Source organism: Erpetoichthys calabaricus (assembly GCF_900747795.2).
Source record: "Erpetoichthys calabaricus chromosome 1 unlocalized genomic scaffold, fErpCal1.3 SUPER_1_unloc_13, whole genome shotgun sequence".
Classification (NCBI taxonomy): domain Eukaryota; kingdom Metazoa; phylum Chordata; class Cladistia; order Polypteriformes; family Polypteridae; genus Erpetoichthys; species Erpetoichthys calabaricus.
In genome coordinates, this window is record NW_026261578.1 from 254966 (window position 1) to 277217 (window position 22252).

The 22252-nt window shown below is 43.0% G+C and overlaps 2 protein-coding genes across 2 annotated transcripts in view; both read left to right on the forward strand.

Annotated features, from left to right (window-relative positions):
• LOC127526339 (uncharacterized) overlaps positions 1 to 17705 on the forward strand; it is a 35718-nt gene extending 18013 nt beyond the window's left edge. Inside the window, exon 3 of the mRNA XM_051921637.1 lies at positions 17491 to 17705. Within this exon, the coding sequence (XP_051777597.1) occupies positions 17491 to 17705 (215 nt within the window). The remainder of the gene's footprint in view (positions 1 to 17490) is intronic.
• The window catches only part of LOC114642347 (zinc finger protein OZF-like), a 224741-nt gene that overhangs the window by 160866 nt on the left and 41623 nt on the right, over positions 1 to 22252 (forward strand). The gene's annotated exons all lie outside the window — the stretch shown is intronic.

Sequence of the window (22252 nt, forward strand, 5' to 3'; positions counted from 1 at the left end):
TGAGCGTCACGGCATCCCTAAAGAAGTCGTTACAGACCAAGAGATGCCTTTCACTTCGGAAAACATTTAGGGAAATGGCCAAGTTACTTAAAATAAAGCATTTAAAATCTGAGGTGTATCATCCACACACCGATGGTCTAGTAGAGAGATTTAATCAGACTCTCAAACAAATGCTCCACAAGGTGGTCAGCAGGGACAGGGTTCTCTCCTTTTAAAATGTTAAGAATGACAACCTCGGGGAATATTGGATATTTTAAAAGAAGGATGGGAAGAAGAGGCTCTTCCATCTACCAATATGTTAGAATATATCACGCAGTTACGCAATAGATTTGAGAAAATTCAACTGATATTGAAAAGCCACTGTCACAAAGATGTGTCACGGACATCATAAAGGTTTGGGGCAGGCACCAGTATATTGATTCCCGGCTGCAAAATTGAAGAAAATTGAAAAGAGATGTTCACAGGTTTGAGTCCAAGATAGTTTGGATATTATGGAGGTAAAATGGCAGCTTTAAAGGCCGGTAAGAGAAATGAAGTCATCAGACCTGGAACCAGAAGTGACATTATTGGGACCGGAAGTGATGTCGTCATTGGTGCCAGAACCCTGCAGGATTTTCCATGCAGAGAGATTGAGAGAGACAGTCAGTGCTCCCTGCCGCCCCCTGGTCTGGCGTAGTATTTCTATCATTTAGGCCATTCAGCTGTCTCCCAATCACACGTGTGTGACAATATATTTATATAGCAGTGGCCCTAACACTGGCCCTTGTAGGACACTACTCTTACAACCACCCAGTTCTGATAGGGTTCCTCGCACCATAACCCTCTGCTTCCTGTGTTTAGCCAATTCTGCACCCATCTGCACACCACACCCTGAACTTTCACTTCTTTTAGTTTAGTGGCACCTTATCAAATACTTTCTGAAAGTCCAGATAAATAATATCATCTGTTCCACTTTGATCATATCCTTTGGTTGGTTCCTCATAGATTCTCAGCATGTTAGTAAAACGCAACCTCCCTCATCTGAATCCATGCTGACTGTTTAGTAAAATTCCTGTTCTTGCCGTGTGTCGCTCAGTCTTTTCCTTAATAATTCCTTTCATTTATTTTCCTGTGATGCAAGTTAAGCATACTGACCTGTTCATACTTCAATTTTCCAAATCACCCTTTCCATATAATGGGATTACATTTTCCAGTTCATAAAAATTGTCCCAGTGTGCAGTGACTACTAAAAAATATCCATCAAAGGATTACATATATATTCACTAAACTCCATAAGCATTTGACGATAAATAACATCTGGTCTTGGAGATTTGTTTGATTTCAACCAATTCAATCTCAGCAGCACTTCTCTCTCTACAATTTCCAAATCCCTCAGTACCTCCTTAGTAGTCCCTGTTACAACTGAGAGGTTATCCACTTTTTCAGACATGAAATCATCAGAAAATGTAAAGTTCAAAGCATTTTATATTTCACTATCTGTGTATTGTAATTCCCCTTTATTGTTCATGCGGCACTTCACTTCCTCCTTGACTGTTATTTTACTCCTAAAATACTGAAAGAATGTCTTTGGCTGCAATATTTCTCTTTAACTGTCTTTTAGAGACCTCGTATCTTTCCTAATGGTTGCTCTCAAATGCACTACTGTTAGCATTGGGGTTATTCATCTTAAATGACTTATTCAGTTGTTCTTTTTTCCTTTGCAGTTTCTATTTTACCTCCTTATTTACCCACTCCAGAGATTTTATTAATTACTTTGAATCCATCCCGCATCATATGTAAAATGTTTAACTTCTTTCTGCTAACAAATCACAGTTACTTTTGCCTGTTTATTGCTACCACACTGACTTGCTGGCTACTACAAAAGCTTTGCCTCTGCCCCACAAACCCAAAGGTTGGACTAAGACTGGAGTAACACCTGCTGTTGTGTGAATCATAAAACAAAAACAAAAAAACACCCTTGTAAATAGAAAAAAAATGTTTAAAACTATTAAACTGCTGCTTAATAGCCTACCAAAAAAAACCAAAGTGTTGAGGAGCAAAAGTCATATTTAATGCACACTCACACAGAAGGATCACAGACTAGCACAGAACACACAGCCTTTTTCACTTTATGACTTAAGAATGATGTCAGCATGTCAGTCTACGTTGTTTCTCCAATCCACCGTTTCAATGTGTAATCCAAAGGTTTGACGTTTCATCCAAATACTTCTTTTAAGGATTTCACAAGAACCTTAGAAGAAATGAAGAGATGTGTAAAGCTGGCAAATGTGATAAAAGAATTTTGGAAGACCTGGGTGTCCGTCAATGCATAGAAAGACATACTGTCTACAAAAATGGAGGAAACTCACTACTAGAATGGGCAGCCCACAAAGATCACAGCATGAAAGCAGAGGTGAATAGGAACCCAGACAGGCAGAGCAAAGGGCCTGCAGAAGTCTCCGAGACTTGAGAAAGTCTCTGTCCATGTGTTCTTATGGAGAAAAGTGTAAGAATGTAGTTTACAGAAGGACAACACCAAGGAGATCAATGCAATCTAGCAAAACCATCACTGCACATCTTAAAACTTGTAAAAGATCATCATGATGTTCCAGAACAGACAATGTTCTATGAATGAATGAGACAAAAGTTGAAGTCTTTGGTCAAAACCTGCAACACCATTTTTGGAGGTAATACAAAACCGTACATCAATACTAAACCATCAAGGTGAAGGGAGCATCATGGTTTGGCCTGCATGTTTCTTCATTGCCTGGAACACTTGACATGATCAACGGTCACTGAATTGAAAATATTATCAAGAAATCTGACAGAAAAATATCAGGATAGTAGAAGCTAAACAAAAGATAAATGATGTTACAGGACAATGAGCCCAAACACAGGAAGAAATCAAAAACAGAAAGGGTTAAACATACAGTAACTGGGGTTCTGGAATGGCCAATAAGAGACACGAGATGCTGTGTTCTCTAAAGAGAACTGATCAAAAAAGGGCTCTCTGGGATGAAGGGACTGAAAAGGTTTGGAATGAAGGAATGGATTAAAATTCATTGCTGATCAGTAGTTACAAAAAAAAAGTTTTGTTTAGGTCATTACTGTTAAAGAAGAGTCAACCAGTCTGTAAAGACAGGAGGGTCATGGAGTGGACTGTGAATGTTTAAACGATGTGTTCAGAACTGACAAGAAGCCGGCCAGTTGTTTGTGTTATTACAGTAGTTTAGGACAACTGAGGCCGTCTGTAATCGGAGATTAGCTGAAGATCGGACAACACTGTTGAGAGGAATTAATATGGATACCCAGGAAATTCCAGATGGATCAATACCTTTGTCTTGCTCTTGGACATTTGTATAGCACTCTTTATCGAGAATAGGCTGAGGACTTTTGCATAAAGTCATTATAATGGAAGAATAGCAAATTGCTAAACTTTACATAACAATAGATTAAATCTCATACTAAATTTAAACACGCAATAAAAAAAGTAAATGAAAAGTATTTTCACTCCATTTTCTAAGTTTCTCATAAAAATCACAAGACCCAGCCTTTCAAGCTCATAAACCCCAACCCTAAATCTTACACATTTTTATTTTGCACTTACTTTTTCCAGACTTCTTTGAAGGTGGTCGCTAGTGCTGGGCGGTATACCACTTCATACCGAAAACCAGTTTTTATTTTTTTTATGATATGGATTTTTCTTATACCGCAACACCGGTTTAAATTGCCTAAACGACGTTCGGAACGTGGCGCAGCGGGAAACTGTTCAAGTGGGGACCTTTTTCACTGCTACACCACCAAATAGGTAGCGGTAGCATAGGTATTGTGAGGTGAAAATGGACAGAGAACATTCCGAAACTGAAGCCGATGATAAAGTTGAACATGATGAACAAAAGAACTTTTGCCGAAAAAGGGAGTCACGTCCGCAGCCTGGAGATACTTTAGTTTTAAAAGGTCAGATGTGTAAATACTGTTTCTATCCATCCATCCATTGTCTCCCGCTTATCCGAGGTCGGGTCGCGGGGGCAGCAGTTTGAGCAGAGATGCCCAGACTTCCCTCTCCCCGGCCACTTCTTCTAGCTCTTCTGGGAGAATCCCAAGGCGTTCCCACGCCAGCCGAGAGACATAGTCCCTCCAGCGTGTCCTGGGTCTTCCCCGGGGCCTCCTCCGGGTTAGACGTGCATGGAACACCTCACCAGGGAGGCGTCCAGGAGGCATCCTGATCAGATGCCCGAGCCACCTCATCTGACTCCTCTCGATGCGGAGGAGCAGTGGCTCTACTCTGAGCCCCTCCCGGATGACTGAGCTTCTCACCCTATCTTTAAGGGAAAGCCCAGACACACTGCGGAGGAAACTCATTTCAGCCGCTTGTATTCGCGATCTCGTTCTTTCAGTCTCTACCCATAGCTCATGACCATAGGTGAGGGTAGGAACATAGATCGACTGGTAAATTGAGAGCTTCGCCTTGTGGCTCAGCTTCTTTTTCACCACGACAGACCGATGCAGAGCCCGCATTACTGCGGATGCCGCACCGATCCGCCTGGCGATCTCACGCTCCATTCTTCCCTCACTCGTGAACAAGACCCCGAGATACTTGAACTCCTCCACTTGGGGCAGGATCTCGCTACCAACCCTGAGAGGGCACTCCACCCTTTTCCGGCTGAGGACCATGGTCTCGGATTTGGAGGTGCTGATTCTCATCCCAGCCGCTTCACACTCGGCTGCGAACCGATCCAGAGAGAGCTGAAGATCACGGCCTCATGAAGCAAACAGGACAACATCATCTGCAAAAAGCAGTGACCCAATCCTGAGCCCACCAAACCAGACCCCCTCAACGCCCTGGCTGCGCCTAGAAATTCTGTCCATAAAAGTTATGAACAGAATCGGTGACAAAGGGCAGCCCTGGCGGAGTCCAACTCTCACTGGAAACGGGTTCGACTTACTGCCGGCAATGCGGACCAAGCTCTGGCACCGATCGTACAGGGACCGAACAGCCCTTATCAGGGGGTCCGGTACCCCATACTCTCGGAGTACCCCCCACAGGATTCCCTGAGGGACACGGTCGAATGCCTTTTCCAAGTCCACAAAACACATGTAGACTGGTTGGGCAAACTCCCATGCACCCTCTAGGACCCTGCTAAGGGTGTAGAGCTGGTCCACTGTTCCGCGACCAGGACGAAAACCACACTGTTCCTCCTGAATCCGAGGCTCGACTATCCGACGGACCCTCCTCTCCAGGACCCCTGAATAGACTTTTCCAGGGAGGCTGAGGAGTGTGATCCCTCTGTAGTTGGAACACACCCTCCGATCCCCCTTCTTAAAGAGGGGGACTACCACCACGGTCTGCCAATCCAGAGGCACTGTCCCTGATGTCCATGCGATGTTGCAGAGGCGTGTCAACCAAGACAGTCCTACAACATCCAGAGCCTTGAGGAACTCCGGGCGTATCTCATCCACCCCCGGGGCCCTGCCACCAAGGAGTTTTTTGACCACCTCGGTGACCTCAGTCCCAGAGATGGGGGAGCCCACCTCTGAGTCCCCAGGCTCTGCTTCCTCATTGGAAGGCATGTTAATGGGATTGAGGAGGTCTTCGAAGTACTCCCCCCACCGACCCACAACGTCCCGAGTCGAGGTCAGCAGCGCACCATCCCCATCATATACAGTGTTGACACTGCACTGCTTCCTCTTCCTGAGACGCCGGATGGTGGACCAGAATCTCCTCGAAGCCGTCCGAAAGTCGTTCTCCATGGCCTCCCCAAACTCCTCCCACGCCCGAGGTTTTGCCTCAGCAACCACCAAAGCCGCATTCCGCTTGGTCTGACAGTACCTATCAGCTGCCTCCAGGGTCCCACAGGACAAAAGGACTCCTTCTTCAGCTTGACGGCATCCTTCACCGCCGGTGTCCACCAACGGGTTCGGGGATTGCCGCCACGACAGGCACCGACCACCTTACGGCCACAGCTCCGGTCAGCTGCCTCAACAATAGAGGCATGGAACATGGCCCATTCGGACACAATGTCCCCCACCTCCCTCGGGATGTGGTCGAAGTTCTGCCGGAGGTGGGAGTTGAAGCTACTTCTGACAGGGGGCTCTGCCAGACGTTCCCAGCAGACCCTCACAACACGTTTGGGCCTACCACGCCTGACCGGCATCCTCCCCCACCATCGAAGCCAACTCACCACCAGGTGGTCATCAGTTCACCTCTCTTTACCCAAGTGTCCAAGACATGTGGCCGCAAGTCCGACAACACGACCACAAAGTCGATCATCGAACTGAGGCCTAGGGTGTCCTGGTGCCAAGTGCACATATGAACACCCCTATGCTTGAACATGGTGTTCGTTATGGACAATCCGTGACAAGCACAGAAGTCCAATAACAAAACACCGCTCGGGTTCAGATCGGGGGGGGGGGGGGCATTCCTCCCAATCACGCCCTTCCAGGTCTCACTGTCATTGCCCACGTGAGCATTGAAGTCTCCCAGCAGAACGAGGGAGTCCCCAGAAGGTATGCCCTCTAGCACACCCTCCAGGGACTCCAAAAAGGGTGGGTACTCCGAACTGCTGTTTGGTGCATACGCACAAACAACAGTTAGGACCCGTCCTCCCACCTGAAGGCAGAGGGAGGCTACCCTCTCGTCTACTGGGGTAAACCCCAATGTACAGGCTCCAAGTCGGGGGGCAATAAGTATACCCACACCCGCTCGGCGCATCTCACCGGGGGCAACTCCAGAGTGGTACAGAGTCCAGCCCCTCTCAAGGAGATTGGTTCCAGAGTCCAAGCTGTGCGTCGAGGTGAGTCCGACTATATCTAGCCGGAACCTCTCAACCTCACGCACTAGCTCAGGCTCCTTCCCCTTCAGAGAGGTGACATTCCATGTCCCAAGAGCCAGCTTCTGTAGCCGAGGATCGGACCGCCAAGGTCCCCGCCTTCGGCCACCACCCAACTCACACTGCACCCGACCTCCTTGGCCCCTCCAATAGGTGGTGAGCCCATGGGAAGGGGGACCCACGTTGCCTCTTTGGGCTGTGCCCGGCCGAGCCTCATGGGTGCAGGCCCGGCCACCAGGCGCTCGCCATCGAGCCCCACCTCCAGGCCTGGCTCCAGAGTGGGGCCCCGGCGACCCGCGTCCGGGCAAGGGAAAACGCCATCCAAAATTGTTTTTCATCATAGGAGGTTTTGTTTAATATACTACTGGATAATACTGCAAGCCAAATTGTACTTGTTTTATTTGTTTTCAATACAGTGTAATGTACCTGGGTACTGTGTAATAGTGTGACGACATGTTGACTTTATTCTCGACATTTCTACTTTATTCTCACCATTTATGTCAAGATTAAAGTCGACATGTTGACTTTATTCTCGTAATTTGTCATTAAAGTAGAACATCGTTAACTAAACTTCATCGTAAAATGAATATTTCATTTACTAGATTTTCTCAAATCCCGTCATAAGTTATTTAGCACATTAAATGCTTTGTGTTAAGTGATTCTTAAACTGACTTCTTCTTGCACTAAGAGGAGGCGCCGGCAGAGATCGCCGCACAGAAAACATTCACTTCATGATCTTCCTGCTCTCTGAACATTTAGAATGCTAAGATAAATACTTGATATAATTTTCATGGTGAAATGCATTAAAGCATGCATTAATCATATGGGGGCACGGCAGCGTGCCTGCCTTGCATTTGCATGTTTTTCTGGTGGGTTTACTCGGCGTGGTTCAGTTTCCTTTTGAAGTCATGTAGGATGTGGGGTTTTCTTATGCTATATTGACCCTGCTAGTGTATGTTTTGCTTGTATTCATCCTGCGATGTGCTGGCGACTCGTTCAGAGATGGGTGCAACTCTGAATGGATGGGATAATTAAACATGTATAACAAAGATATTTTTAAAGTTCTGAACACTCCGTGGGCTAAGTTTATATCTAGTTTTAATTTCACAAAGACGTTTATCATGTGGTGATTGGTTATGTGATGAAAGAAAAAGGAAGGATAGGAACTGGGGTTTTGGTACATCAGATAGAGACAGCATGCATGTAATAAAGATAGCCCGCTCAGAAGAACATGCATTGAATTGTGTTCGTGTCTCCGACCAGCAGATCACAAACCCAACATTTACACAATATTTAAGTTAAACCTGTGCGATAGCTATTCATACATCCAGTTTTTTGGAGCCTCGTCACACCTGCCATAAAGTTCTCTACACTGAACATACACCTGGGGACCCCTTACTGCGAGGGAGCAGCACTACCGCCTCACTACCGTGCATGTGTAATACCTGTGTTAATGCATTTCATCATGAAAATGATACCAAGTATTTATCTTAGCATTCTAAATTTTCAGAAAGCAGGAATATCATGAAGTGAATGGATTCTATATGGTGATCGCTGTCTTCTCTTAGTGCGGAGGAAGTCAGTTTAAGAAGCGTAGTGATTAACCACTGGGTCGGGGAATGTAACACAAAGCATTTAATGTGCTGCATTAACTTATGACGCGGTAAATTAAGTAATTGATTAAACATTGATTTTAGGAAGAAGTTTAGTTTACGACATTCTACTTTAATTATGAAGTAAACTATGAGAATAAAGTGGAAATGTCGACTTTAATCTCGACATAAACGGTGAGAATTAAGTGGAAATGTCGACTTTAATCTCGACATAAATGGTGAGAATAAAGTGGAAATGTTGACTTTGTTCTCGACATATAGTTTGTTTTTTTCTTCCCAGTATAGCTTAGCTTGAAGCAAGGTCCATATTAATGCAGTTTGCCTAAACGATGGTTCAGTTGGTAAAGATGTCATCACCAAGTTGCACTTGTTTTATTTTATTTTAATTTGGTGAATACTGTGTAATGCACCCGGGCTTGAAGTCTTGAAGTAATAGTGCAACTATCAGTAATAATACTATTATTTATTTTACTGTTATTATTTATTAGTTTAAATATTATGCAGTTTAATGATGATAAAGTTGTTTAAAAAGTCACTTTAACGTGTCAGTGGACAGAGATTGTTAACATTAACAGAAAGTGTAGTTGGTTTACAAAAAATATTTACAATTTATTCCTTTTCTAAGACATATTCGGTACAATATAATTTTTGACAAGCACTTCTGGATATTTTACTAAGTCTAAAAGCCTCTTTGTATGGTTGAAAATATGTTGTCAAAATTATAGTTTGTTTTTGCAAAATTTGTTCAATAAAAAGGTTCTATATTTTGACTGCATCTGTCATGCAATGTGATACCTTCTCCATTAGTGCCACCCCCTTGAAAACTGTCACTTTATGGGGCAATGTAAAACTGTATTAATACTTGTGTGCACATTAAAATGTTTTTTTTTTTTTTTGTACAATGTACAATACTCGACAGTGGAATAGGTTATTATTAGCCAGTAATTGCAGTGGAAAATGTGGTTAACATCCACTCATGCATGGGGAAAAAAATACCGTTGAATACCGTGAAACCGGGATAATTTAGAAAAATACCGTGATATAGAATTTTGGTCATACCTCCCACCCCTAATATATATATATACACACACACACATTATATATATATATATATATATATATATATATATATATATATATATATATATATATATATATATATATATATATATATATATATATATATATATATACACACACATATACTTATATATTATACATTCTAGATTGGCAGACCGGGATGGTGTTCCCGCTCTTTAAGAAGGGGAACCGGAGGGTGTGTTCCAACTACAGAGGGATCACACTCCTCAGCATCCCTTGAAAAGTCTATTCGGGGTTTCTGGAGAGGAGGGTTCGTTGGATAGTTGAACCTCGGATTCAGCAGGAACAGTGTGGTTTTTGTCCTGGTCGTGGAACAGTGGACCAAGCTCTACACCCTTAGCAGAGTCCTGGAGGGTGCATGGGAGTTTGCCCAACCAGTCTACATGTGTTTTGTGGACTTGGAAAAGGCATTCGACCGTGTCCCTCAGGGAATCCTGTGGGGAGTGCTCCGGGAGTATGGCGTACCGGACCCCTAGATAAAGGCTGTTCAGTCCCTGTACAACCGGTGTCAGAGCTTGGTCCGCATTGCCGGCAGGAAGTCGAATGCATTTCCAGTGAGAGTTGGACTCCGCCAGGGCTGCCCTTTGTCACCAATTCTGTTCATAACTTTAATGGACAGAATTCTAGGCGCAGCCAGGGTGTTGAGGGGGTCCAGTTTGGTGGACTCAGGATTGGGTCACTGCTTTTTGCAGATGATGTTGTCCTGTTTGCTTCATAAGGCAGTGATCTTCAGCTCTCTCTGGATTGGTTCGCAGCTGAGTGTGAAGCGGCTGGGATGGGAATCAGCACCTCCAAATTCGAGACCATGGTCTTCAGCCGGAAAAGGGTGGTGTGCCCTCTCAGGGTTGGTAGCGAGATCCTGTCCCAAGTGGAGGAGTTCAAGTATCTCGGGGTCTTGTTCACGAGTGAGGGAAGAATGGAGCGTGAGATCGACAGGTGGATCGGTACGGCATCTGCAGTTATGCGGGCTCTGCATCGGTCTGTCGTGGTGAAAAAGGAGTGGAGTCGTAAGGTAAAGCTCTCAATTTACCAGTCGATCTATGTTCCTACCCTCACCTATGGTCATGAGTTATGGGTAGTGACCGAAAGAACGAGATTGCGAATACAAGCGGCTGAAATGAGTTTCCTCCGCAGGATGTCTGGGCTTTCCCTTAAAAGATAGGGTGAGAAGCTCAGTCATCCTGTAGGGGCTCAGAGTAGAGTCGCTGCTCCTCCGCATGGAGAGGAGTCAGATGAGGTGGCTTGGGAATCTGATCAGGATGCCTCCTGGATGTCTCCCTGGTGAAGTGTTCCGGGCACGTCCAACCGGGAGGAGGCCCCGGGGAAGACCCAGGACACGCTGGAGGGACTATGTCTCCCGGCTGGCCTGGGAACGCCTCGGGATTCTCCCGGAAGAGCTAGAAGAACTGGCCGGGGAGAGGTCAGTCTGGGCATCTCTGCTCAAGCTGCTGCCCCCGCGACCCAACGTCGGATAAGCGGAAGAGGATGGATGGATGGATGTATATATATATATATATATATATATATATATATATATATATATATATATATATATATATATACACACATACATATACAAACATATATATATATATATATATATATATATATATATATATATATACATATATATATACATATATATATACATACATATATACAGAATATACATACATTTGCCAAAAGAAAGCAGAGTGTTATTTGGAGTTATTTTACTACACTGAGAAATAATGATTCAAAATGGGATACGTGTCAGAAGGCTGTACGTTATTAAGGCAACACCACAAACCTGGTAAAACACATTGAAGTCAGACACATTGCTGAGATCGAGGAGATCAGAAGAGAGCACAGACACTCAGGCTAATGAGACTGGCACAGGTGCCAAAGGGCCGTAGTCGACTCTTAAAGAAGCCTCCCAGAAAGGCAGGCAGTGCCCAGGAACATCAGTACTGTAAACTGATGTGAGGGTCTTGCAACTGTTTGAATAGACAGAAAACAATATCTGCTTTTAGTGAGGAGAAAATTACATTTATAGCTTGATGTATTGACATACTTAGAACACAGTTTCAAACTTTCCAAATTTATCATGTCCATTTTGTTTAAAAAAAAAAAATGTACAGTAATCCCTCCTCCATCGCGGGGGTTGCGTTCCAGAGCCACCCGCGAAATAGGAAAATCCGCGAAGTAGAAACCATATGTTTATATGGTTATTTTTAGAATGTCATGCTTGGGTCACAGATTTGCGCAGAAACACAGGAGGTTGTAGAGAGACAGGAACGTTATTCAAACACTGCAAACAAACATTTGTCTCTTTTTCAAAAGTTTAAACTGTGCTCCATGACAAGACAGAGATGACAGTTCTGTCTCACAATTAAAAGAATGCAAACATATCTTCCTTTTCAAAGGAGTGCAAAGCAAGCAGTCAAAAAAAAAATCAATAGGGCTTTTTGGCTTTTAAGTATGCGAAGCACCGCCGGTACAAAGCTGTTGAAGGCGGCAGCTCACACCCCCTCCGTCAGGAGCAGGAAGAGAGAGAGAGAGAGAGAGAGAGAGAGAGAGATAGAGAGACAGATAAAAAAAATCAATACGTGCCCTTTGAGCTTTTAAGTATGCGAAGCTCCGTGCAGCATGTCCTTCAGGAAGCAGCTGCACACAGCCCCCCTGCTCACACCCCCCTACGTCAGCGCAAGAGAGAGAGAGAGAGAACGTAAGCTGGATAGCTTCTCAGCCATCTGCCAATAGCGTCCCTTGTATGAAATCAACTGGGCAAACCAACTGAGGAAGCATGTACCAGAAATTAAAAGACCCATTGTCCGCAGAAACCCGCGAAGCAGCGAAAAATCCGCGATATATATTTAAATATGCTTACATATAAAATCCGCGATGGAGTGAAGCCGCGAAAGGCGAAGCGCGATATAGCGAGGGATCACTGTATTACTCAAAATTATCTTTATTTCACTCGTGCTGTGCTAAAAGCGTCAATCCCGAGTGTTACCTGGACAATGGTACAGACGCATCTTCTCCTCTCACCTGTAGGTGTGCACAGTAATAATGGCTTCTCTAGTTTTTCACAGCCCTATGAGCAGTGATGTTGGGAAGCCACTAATCAGCAGTGATGATGAAGTGAATCTGTCTTCAGGCAGTACAAATGAAATGGATAGGGAAACTGACAGCAATTCTGATGACTCTGAAAGTGACGCTCGCTTGGTATTTGCATTATTATACGTTTTACACTTCACACTGTGTACTTCTAGAGTTTTGCAAGTTTTACAGAAAAAAATAATGTAATTTTTTGAGCCAAAAAATGTATGCTTTTTACAGAAAACATCAAACACTAACACTTGTTGTTCTTTCACAGATCATTTGCAGGAACTGAACACGTTTAATAATTTCTGTTAATAAAAAAAGTAAACAAGTCTTGTCTTTGGCACTATATGTAATAGTCTACTAATGCAAAGTACTTAAAATGTGACTTTTTGACGTCCACACTCACTAAGTTTTTATAGAAGAGTAACCATTCTTACAAGATGACACTCTGGCTGTATCAGTATCGGTATCAACATCGCCAATGCTGGCCTCAGTATCACCTGGTATCGAATCAAAAGGAAAACCAACAGCATCAGCCATCACTAGTTTTCAGGTGTAAATACTGACGAGCAGGTTTTCAACTTGAAAAATGAATTTTGGATACAAATCATCAAGAGTTGTGAAAACATATTTACAGACAAAGAGATAATGAACAGTGTGGCACAGGCCAGTGTACGGTGTGACAATCAACGCGTCTTTATTTTGGAAGGCTTTGTCAACAGCAGTGTGGGACAGACTGACATTACCATTTTTAACACGGCTAGAACACAAGTCCTGTTTTAAAATGCTGCTACCAGACACTCGTATTGCCAGCTAAAAACAATCAGTTTCCATGGCCGGGCCCCTCACCTGAACGCAGCCTTCATGCCTTACCTGATAAGACAATCGATACCAGACCATGTGAACATGCAGGGACGTCTCTCAAAGGCACAAGATTGACACTCAAGTTCAAACAAAGGACTATAAATCAAGGAGGAGTAACACTGATGGACAGAACTTTGAACCAATGGTCAGTCAAGAGGATGGACTTATGCAAACTCAAGAAATCAATCTCAAGCCCTCTATTCCTTCCTTTAAAAACCCTTATAAGACACAGATCATCTCAACAAGCTTACAGCTCTCAGCCTGACCATAACTTTGGCTGTCCATAGCTTACAGGGATTGGCTGTAACAGAGGTTGTAGCATTCGCTTTACTCCGAGGGTCAACGGTAGTCATTTGGAAAGGTGGAAGACTTGTCTGCACTGGAGTTGGATGAGGGTGAGATGAGCCTAAACCTTACTGAAGAATAGCTAGAGCTCAAGCTGAGATGGTATCTTAAAGGCCACACGTTCATCTTACATGATATGGCAAATAACTAATCACAATTGTTATAGAAGACATGACATTGGAAGCAACAATCTCAATTAACATTTCCTACAGCAGACACCATCAAAAGGAGCTTTGCACAAATTATAAAACATGAATAAGAAATTAACTGCTCAGTACCAGAGTCAACACAGCAGATAAAGTAAATACAACTGTAGGTGCGAAACAACGTGTGGCTACGGCAGGAACTTACGCATGTCCAGACCCTGGCATTTCACATTAATCCACTGTTATTGTATAAAAACAAACAACGTTTATTTTCCATGTTATATATTTCCTCAGTCAAAATGAAACTCAAGACAGACACGGTAAGAAAACTGAGTGTTTCCACGGACTTGTCAATCCACACAAAAATTTACAATAACTGCCTAATTCCCGCTACCCAGCACCCCTTCTTAAAGTAACAATACCCCATTAGAACTGAATAATTATCTAGACCTATTCTTAATATATAAACTAATCTTGAAATACAGAATACATGCAACATATTTTCAAATTAACTGAACAAAAAAACGTTAATACAGAACTTGGCTCATACATCGAGTATGACAGAGGCATTTGGCGTCGGCAGAGGGTTTACAAAATAAACTGTCTGAACAAAGGGGACTTGATGACGGGGGACAGCAGCTAAATGGTAAAAGTCTTAATGAACGTTTACAGGCTTCACATTAAAATCTCTGAAACAAAATTGTATTGCCATTTTCAACAACTGGAAGCAACAAGTATCACATTTATCAACTTCATCTTGTGGAAGTAAATGTTCCACACAAACATACACCATCATAAATAGTTTACTAATTACCATAGTAATAAACTCCTATTAAACAGCAGCACCTCCTAGTTCAGCGACGTTGGCATGGTGGAGGTCTCATGTGCCTCTGTCTTCATTAGAGCTCCATTGTCTGAGGATGTAAGATCCTCACAAACCAGTTTGCTATGGGTAATCATCAGTGGAGGGGCCAGACAAAGAACATCTCATTATTGACCCTTAAAATTTAATGAAAGTGGGTCTTGCCCAGAAGAGGGATGCTAGTCCTGACAGTGATGTTCACATAAGAGTGGCATAAACGGGTGACCCACACAGCCTGGTTGGGCTCTGCATGATAAAACCACATGTAGCAGTCACCAAATTGGACTTAGCTTCCATCTCACCACCATAGTTCAGTACAAAAGAAATTGGGAATTGGGGCAACAACCAGAGTACCTGTACAGGTCAGGAAACAGCTATAGACCATCATAGGGTACACTCACATTCAAGTATACGCCCACACCAAGACAAGTTAGACTTGCCAGGCCTCTAAACCTGAGCATATTTAGAGATGTGGAGAAAATAAGAATAAAAGAGCAGACGTGGAAACTGCATAGAGACTTAAAAACTGGCTGAGAGTCAAATTCAGTCAGCTAGAACTGTGAGGCAGTAACACACACCACAAATCTCTATTAACTTCTCTAATACTCACAAACCGGCATTAGTGGTTTGGCTTAGCAATGAAACATGGGGATTGTCTCAGATTTATTTTTTCTTTTAATTGTTATGAAATATATTATATAAAAAAAATCTTGGGTCGAGACGTGATTATCTCAGAGAGACACTTGGACGTCACACGAGACTAGACATTACAACCTTAGGAAGCAAGACCTGCGAGACTGTGACTTTTGCATGTCACGCCCTACTTACAAATAATTTAAAACAAGTTCACATCTAACCTCGCAGTTGTTGGAATGCTTTTGGCAGACGCACTTCATGTGCTCCCAGCTTTTAAAAATGTTATATGTTCTAGATGGCACGTGAACGACTAAGGGAAGAAGAAAGAGCAACGTGTCAAAAAGAGACACAAAAGCATTGAAAAGAAGGCAAAAAAGGATGCACGATAGAACAATAATAATCTATGTGCCAATTCAGAGAATAAGGCAAGTAATATATCAGCCCGGACGTCCCACAAGACAAAGCAGTGAGACCAGAGCACAGCTGCTGTGCAGGGTTTTAAATGATCAACACGCAGCGCAACAAGCAGAACACGCAGCTCAGCAGCAGGAGGACAGCAGCTGATCCGTCCATATCTCCTTAGCTTGCGTTCAAACCCATCCCCTCCACCACCCATCCCATCTTCCCCGTTCACACCTGGGCAGAGACGCTTAGTGGCAGACATTAAGCATGCCCCGCATCGGGGGTTAAGCGAGCGAAGTGAGGACAGCTGCTGTACAGGCTTTCAAATGATCGATGCACAGCGTGAGAAGCAGAACACGCAGCACAGCAGCAGCAAAGGACAGCAGCTGATCTGTCCGTATCTTGAAAGCATGTTTTCAGCCACCCCCTTCACAAAGCGAGTAAATAAATAAACTTTTACATAATTGTCCACTCAAGCAATGCACGGATTTTAAAAAGCAACATCTAGTGCTGCCATGAATGGCCACGTGTAACAGCAGCACCCATGTTTGCTTGCCTTTGCTGTTATTTCTTATTTTTTTCTGAAGAACTTGGATAACCAAAGCGGTGAGGAAGGTTTGACTCGCCTAACTGCAACAAACTGCCAGACCTGCGCCCTTTGTCTCCCAGAGTGCCTGATCTAATTGCTGGGCTGCCAGCAGAGCTACAGAGTGGACGATGAGGTAAAGAGAGCAGGTATCTGACTCCACAACAAGAGAAGAAGGCACAGACTGTAGCTGCCTTCTGTCATCATGGGCAATGTAAGGTCACTGGTGAATAAAATGGATGAGCTCTCAACGCTGGTCAGGAGCCAAAGGAAATACAAACTCAGCAGTCTCATATGCTTAAGTGAGATGAGAGCTGAAACACCGGACTCTGTGGGTGCACTGGATGAATTTAAAATCATATGGGTGGACAGAAGCAGAAGTGAAAGGGATATGAAGAAAGAAGGTGGACTTGCCATTGTTGTGAATGAAAAATGGTGCAACACCAGACAAATTACTATTAAAGCACCGGACCAGAATGTAGTGGTTTATTTTTTTATGGGGGGCGCCTTACAATCTTATTACATGCAGAGACACTATTCACATGCCATTGTGCTGATAGCTTATATCTCCCCTCGGCAGATGCGCCAATCACAACAGACACAGTATATTCTGTAATAAGCAAATTCTCTACTGACCATCCCTGTACTTTCGTCACAATTTCTGGGGTGTTTGACCCTGTTTCACTTTCCTCCAACGTCACTGATTTTTTTTTAGCATTTTGCTAAAAACAAGATCCTGGACTTGCTGTGTGCCAATGTTAAAGAGGCATATAACTCCGATGCTTTGCAACCTTTAGGCCTATCAGACCATAATTTGTTACAGCTCATAACCACATATACTGTAAACTCATTGTCCAGCAGCTGCTAATCACCACCAGGACCGTTCAGAAATTGACACCTTTGAGAACACTGAGTGGGATATGCTTTGTGACTCACACAGCCAGGGCACCAAGGGTCTCAGCCACTGTATCACAGATCACATCAAGCTTTCTGTGGATAGCACAGTCCTCACAAAGGCAGTGTGCTGTTTCCCCAACAGAAACAGTGGATCAGAAAAAACTTGAAATGCTGCTGAATATGAAGAAGAAAATCTGCACGTCTGGATATAAGGATGAAATCAAGGTGGTGCAGTCAAAACTGAAGAGACAGCTTTGTAAGGGAAAGCCCACTACAGAGACAAACTTGACCACAAGTTACAACAAAACACATGAAGGAAGTGTGGAATGGGGTGACGATCATCACTGGCAGCTGTAAAACATGCAGATCAAGGGGAATAAGAGCAGAGCTAATGAACTGAAGCAGATCTTCAACAGGTTTGACTCATTCTTGCAAGTCCAGTCCTCACTTAACACTGCAGGCCTCTGTGTGCTCTGCAACTCAACATCAGTCAAACAAAAGAGTTGCTGGCGGACTTCAGGTGCACCAAAGGGCCTCTGAGACCAGTCACCATTAGGAAGGAGAACACAGAAGTCGTGCAGAGCTAGAAGTACCTGGGGATCAACATCAACAACAAATTGTGCTGGTCTGATAACACAGTGCCGCAGTTCAAGAAGGGCCACAGCACACCGAACATCCTAAATAGACTCCGGCCTTTTGATATATAAAGCAAGTTGCTTCTGGGTACTTTAAAGTAAAAATGGGATGCGACCACGTGAAGTGAATCGGAGACACACACCAATGAACACCAGCAGCATGTGGGAGGCCACAGGGGGATTCACTCGAGCAAAGTCAGCTGCTGAGCTGAAGAAAATGAAAGCGCCATGCGCTTTTCACTCAAGTCGCGTGCAGTAGTCTGAATGGCGCTTATTAAAGTTCACACATCCGTAAAGTGCGCCCACAAAACCCGAAGCACTTACCTTCTTTTTGTCGGCGACAGAGAACTTTCTAACCTCGTTGAAACTCCTGCCTCACTCCACCACAGTGTTCCTCTTGTGCAGTTGTCGTTCAATGCGGGGAGGCAGCCTGGTTTCAGTAACCGTCGCCCTGGATGACGTCAGCCGTATGCAACCATAGCTACATGTGACAGTTTACGTAAAAATATCTTGTACATACGGGATACTTTTACGTACGTACAAGATGTTTTCACGTTCGTACGTGATAGTTTCACATACGTACGAGATAATGTTAGATTAAAATATTACAAAAGTGTGCTTCGGGACTACCTAAATATGCCTTTCTTATGGGGAGATTGGGTCTCAGTTTAAAAGGAATGTATTCTCTGTGTCATGCTGTTCCATTTGAGAGGAGACCTGAATAAAACTGACAGGAGTGTCTGCTTTTCGTTTCTAATTTCTACAATATCACTAAGAAAGTCAGATAACCTCCTCTCTTCTGATGCATTCAGGGACACACTTAGAACTCCATTTTGCTCCAATATAAAGGCCATCAGTTGATCAACAGTAGCAATTGCTCCAGAGTTGTCAATCACCATGCCATCATCCTCAAACTCCTCTGGGCTTTCTTCACTGGCCTTGAATGCAAAGAACCAGGGTGCGTCGTCCGATCTGAACAATTCATCTGTCACACCAAAAACCACAAAAGGTACGTTGATGCTCTGATGAGACCATTTTTGAGATTAATTTGTAAAAACAGTAATTGCAGGATAGTGTCATGGAGTACTCTTACAACACAGCCATTATTCAATTGAGCATCTTGTGGACTCCTAAATACAAACTGTATACAAAAAGAGCTCATTTAAATCACTAAAGCAATAAAGAAGAATGAACAAAGTGAAGAATTAATGCACTAACACACAGGAGCACCAGTAATCTAAGAAAAAAATTATAAGATGTGGAAACCCGAGATCAGAGCCATTACTTGTATTAGTGTCTGCTCTGGATGAGGAGTGGCAGGTGAAACCAGGACTAGTCAGCTTTATCACACACTGGTCTCACTTCTACAGCCCTTTATAATATTCATTGATGTGCACTATGCTAACTGAAATTAAATGTGTTGTGTTCATGTATGCAAATGAAGTCTTAATTACTCATTCTGTGGATTTTTATTAATAAATTGCAGGTGTCTGTCACCTGTTTGATTAACTTCATTCACATCAGGAGATGTTCCTGCTAAAATTACATGAAAGGCTTCATTCTTCAACTTGACAGTTTCCCTTACTACTGCTATCCTCTAAAGACTACTAGGACTGTCAGCATGACAAACACCAACGAGCTCCTGTCCAGAGCTCCTTACAGTGGCCTTTACTCCGGAGTTCTTGAATGTGATCAATTCAGTTTCTACCACTTTGATAATAGTGTATACCGTAAATAGTATAACGGCAAAGATACTAACTGAGAAGAAAATAATCAGGGGATACGAAAACTGAGCCCAAGGGAGAACTGAAAGTCAAACTGATCTTTTGTCTAATCCAGGAGTTGCAAAATAAATAAATAAATAAATAAAATAAAATAAAAAGCACATATTTCTTAAACAAAGAAATCAGAATGAAAACAATCTGTTTAAAAAAGCACAAACACAGGACTTCTTCTGCAATGTCAAATACTCCAGAAATGCCCAAGCCAACCTTAACACAATCACCAATATGATGTCATAATAATCACATGATTATTATGGAGTAAATCTTTACTAAACACAACTTGATACTCATGACAATCAATAAACAACATTAACATTCTAACACACCAAGACTTCTCAAGTGTGTATGTAAAAAAAGTCCAATGAAAATCTAAACTCCACCTTTCAATGTATTTCTCTTTCCATCAGCTGAAATACAGCACTAGTTGAGCAACCTGAACATTTACCATTAAATAATAGATAAGTCAAAGCTGGAGAAATTAAAAAAGTATTGTTTTTATTTTTTTTTCTCAGGTGTCTGCAGCTCTATTAGAACAATCTGGATGAGAACAGGCCATTCAGCCCAGCACAGCTCACCAGTCCTATCCATTTAATTCTTCTAAAATAACATCAAGTAGAGTTTTGAAAGCCCCTAAACTACTACTGTCTACCACACTACTTGGCAGCTTATTCAATTTTCTGCTCTCTGTGTAAAGAAGATCTTAATGTTTGTGCAAAATTTACCCAAAACTGGTTGCCAACTGTGTCTTCGTGTTCTTGTACACATTACAAAACAAACAGGCCAAACACAAGACTGTTAGCTAAAGATGCACAGAGATGGACACTAAGTTGGATTAAGCAGTGTGTTAAGCAGTATGTTGTATAAAATCAATAAATCTGTAAAGCAATTTAAATTCTGAGAAAAAGTTTGTGTAACCTTTGAAATCTCCTGAATTTTTGCCCAAAATCCTCCTGAGAATGTGGTCTGATCTTCAACTACACAACAACAACAGACAAACACGATCAACCTGAACTCATAACACACAAACAACTTGACTGTCAATGCTGAATTCGTCATTTAAACTTTTACAGTCCAGTCAAGTCAGGTATTTTGGTTTAGCTAACAGCTAAGGTGTCCCAACATCACATCAAGATAACTCTTAAAGATTGTCGAGAGGAGATAATAAAGCGAGAGAAGAATAAAGCTGGGAAATGATAAAAAAGGGCAATAAAAATAAAGCTGGGAGAGCAAATACAGGCATTTAAGAGAACATCTTAGCTTATTTAGTGCTTTCAATATTTTTCAACTATTACTTGCTTTTTCATTCTGATTATGTAATTTCAAGTTTTGTTTATATTGTTCTGTTTATTAATTAGGGCGGCACGGTGGCGCAGTGGGTAGCGCTGCTACCTCGCAGTTGGGAGACCTGGGTTCGATTCCCGGGTCCTCCCTGCGTGGAGTTTGCATGTTCTCCCCGTGTCTGCGTGGGTTTCCTCCGGGCGCTCCGGTTTCCTCCCACAATCCAAAGACATGCAGGTTAGGTGGATTGGCGATTCTAAATTGGCCCTAGTGTGTGCTTGGTGTGTGGGTGTGTGTCCTACGGTGGGTTGGCACCCTGCCTGGGATTGGTTCCCTGCCTTGTGCCCTGTGTTGGCTGGGATTGGCTCCAGCAGACCCCCGTGACCCTGTTTGGATTCAGCGGGTTGGAAAATGGATGGATGGATGGATGTTTATTAATTACCCAAAAATCTTTGTATTTCTTTGGTGAGACCCTAAGAGGTGAGGTCAAACCAATGTCACTCCTCAAGGACCACCCGCAGCGTTTATATTTGATATCAGGGAGGTGGTCCTTCAGTTGCTTTATTATAACTATTTAAGCCAACAATACATTTTGGGCCTGTGCATGCGTACGCCTAATGTTGAGTTTGGAGTCAGGCTGCCTGGGTTGAGACCTATCTAAAGATAGGCTAGTGAAGGTCCTAAGGCCTCATTTATAAAGCTTGCATACACATAAAATTGGACACGAAACGTGTGTATGCAACCTCCCGTACAAATGTCAAGATTTACAAAAGAAAGTTGACAGGGGAACAAACATATTTACAGTAATTCTGACCCATACATACACAGCATTTCAGAGAAACTGGGAAATGACAACACCCTTGGATCAAGGAGGAAAATGCAGCCAAACCAGCTAGATGATGACTCGCAAGAATAATTCAATTCACCAAGCCGTTATTATAATGTGCGTTGATGTGACAAACATGACATCTCAAAAATTAGATGTCTATATAAGAGACTATATTTTAGTTCCCTTTAAGAGGGCCAATGATAGGAATTTGCACTGAAGAAATTCTACTTTGTCATCACTTTATATCTGCTAGTTGATGTCACTTCTCAGGGAACTGGCCGACAGCTCAACAGTATCTCAGCCAAGCTTCACTCCATTATGCCTGCTGTGCTGGAAGCCATCAACTGACTGCTGATGCACTACATCTGCTTTTTGTAT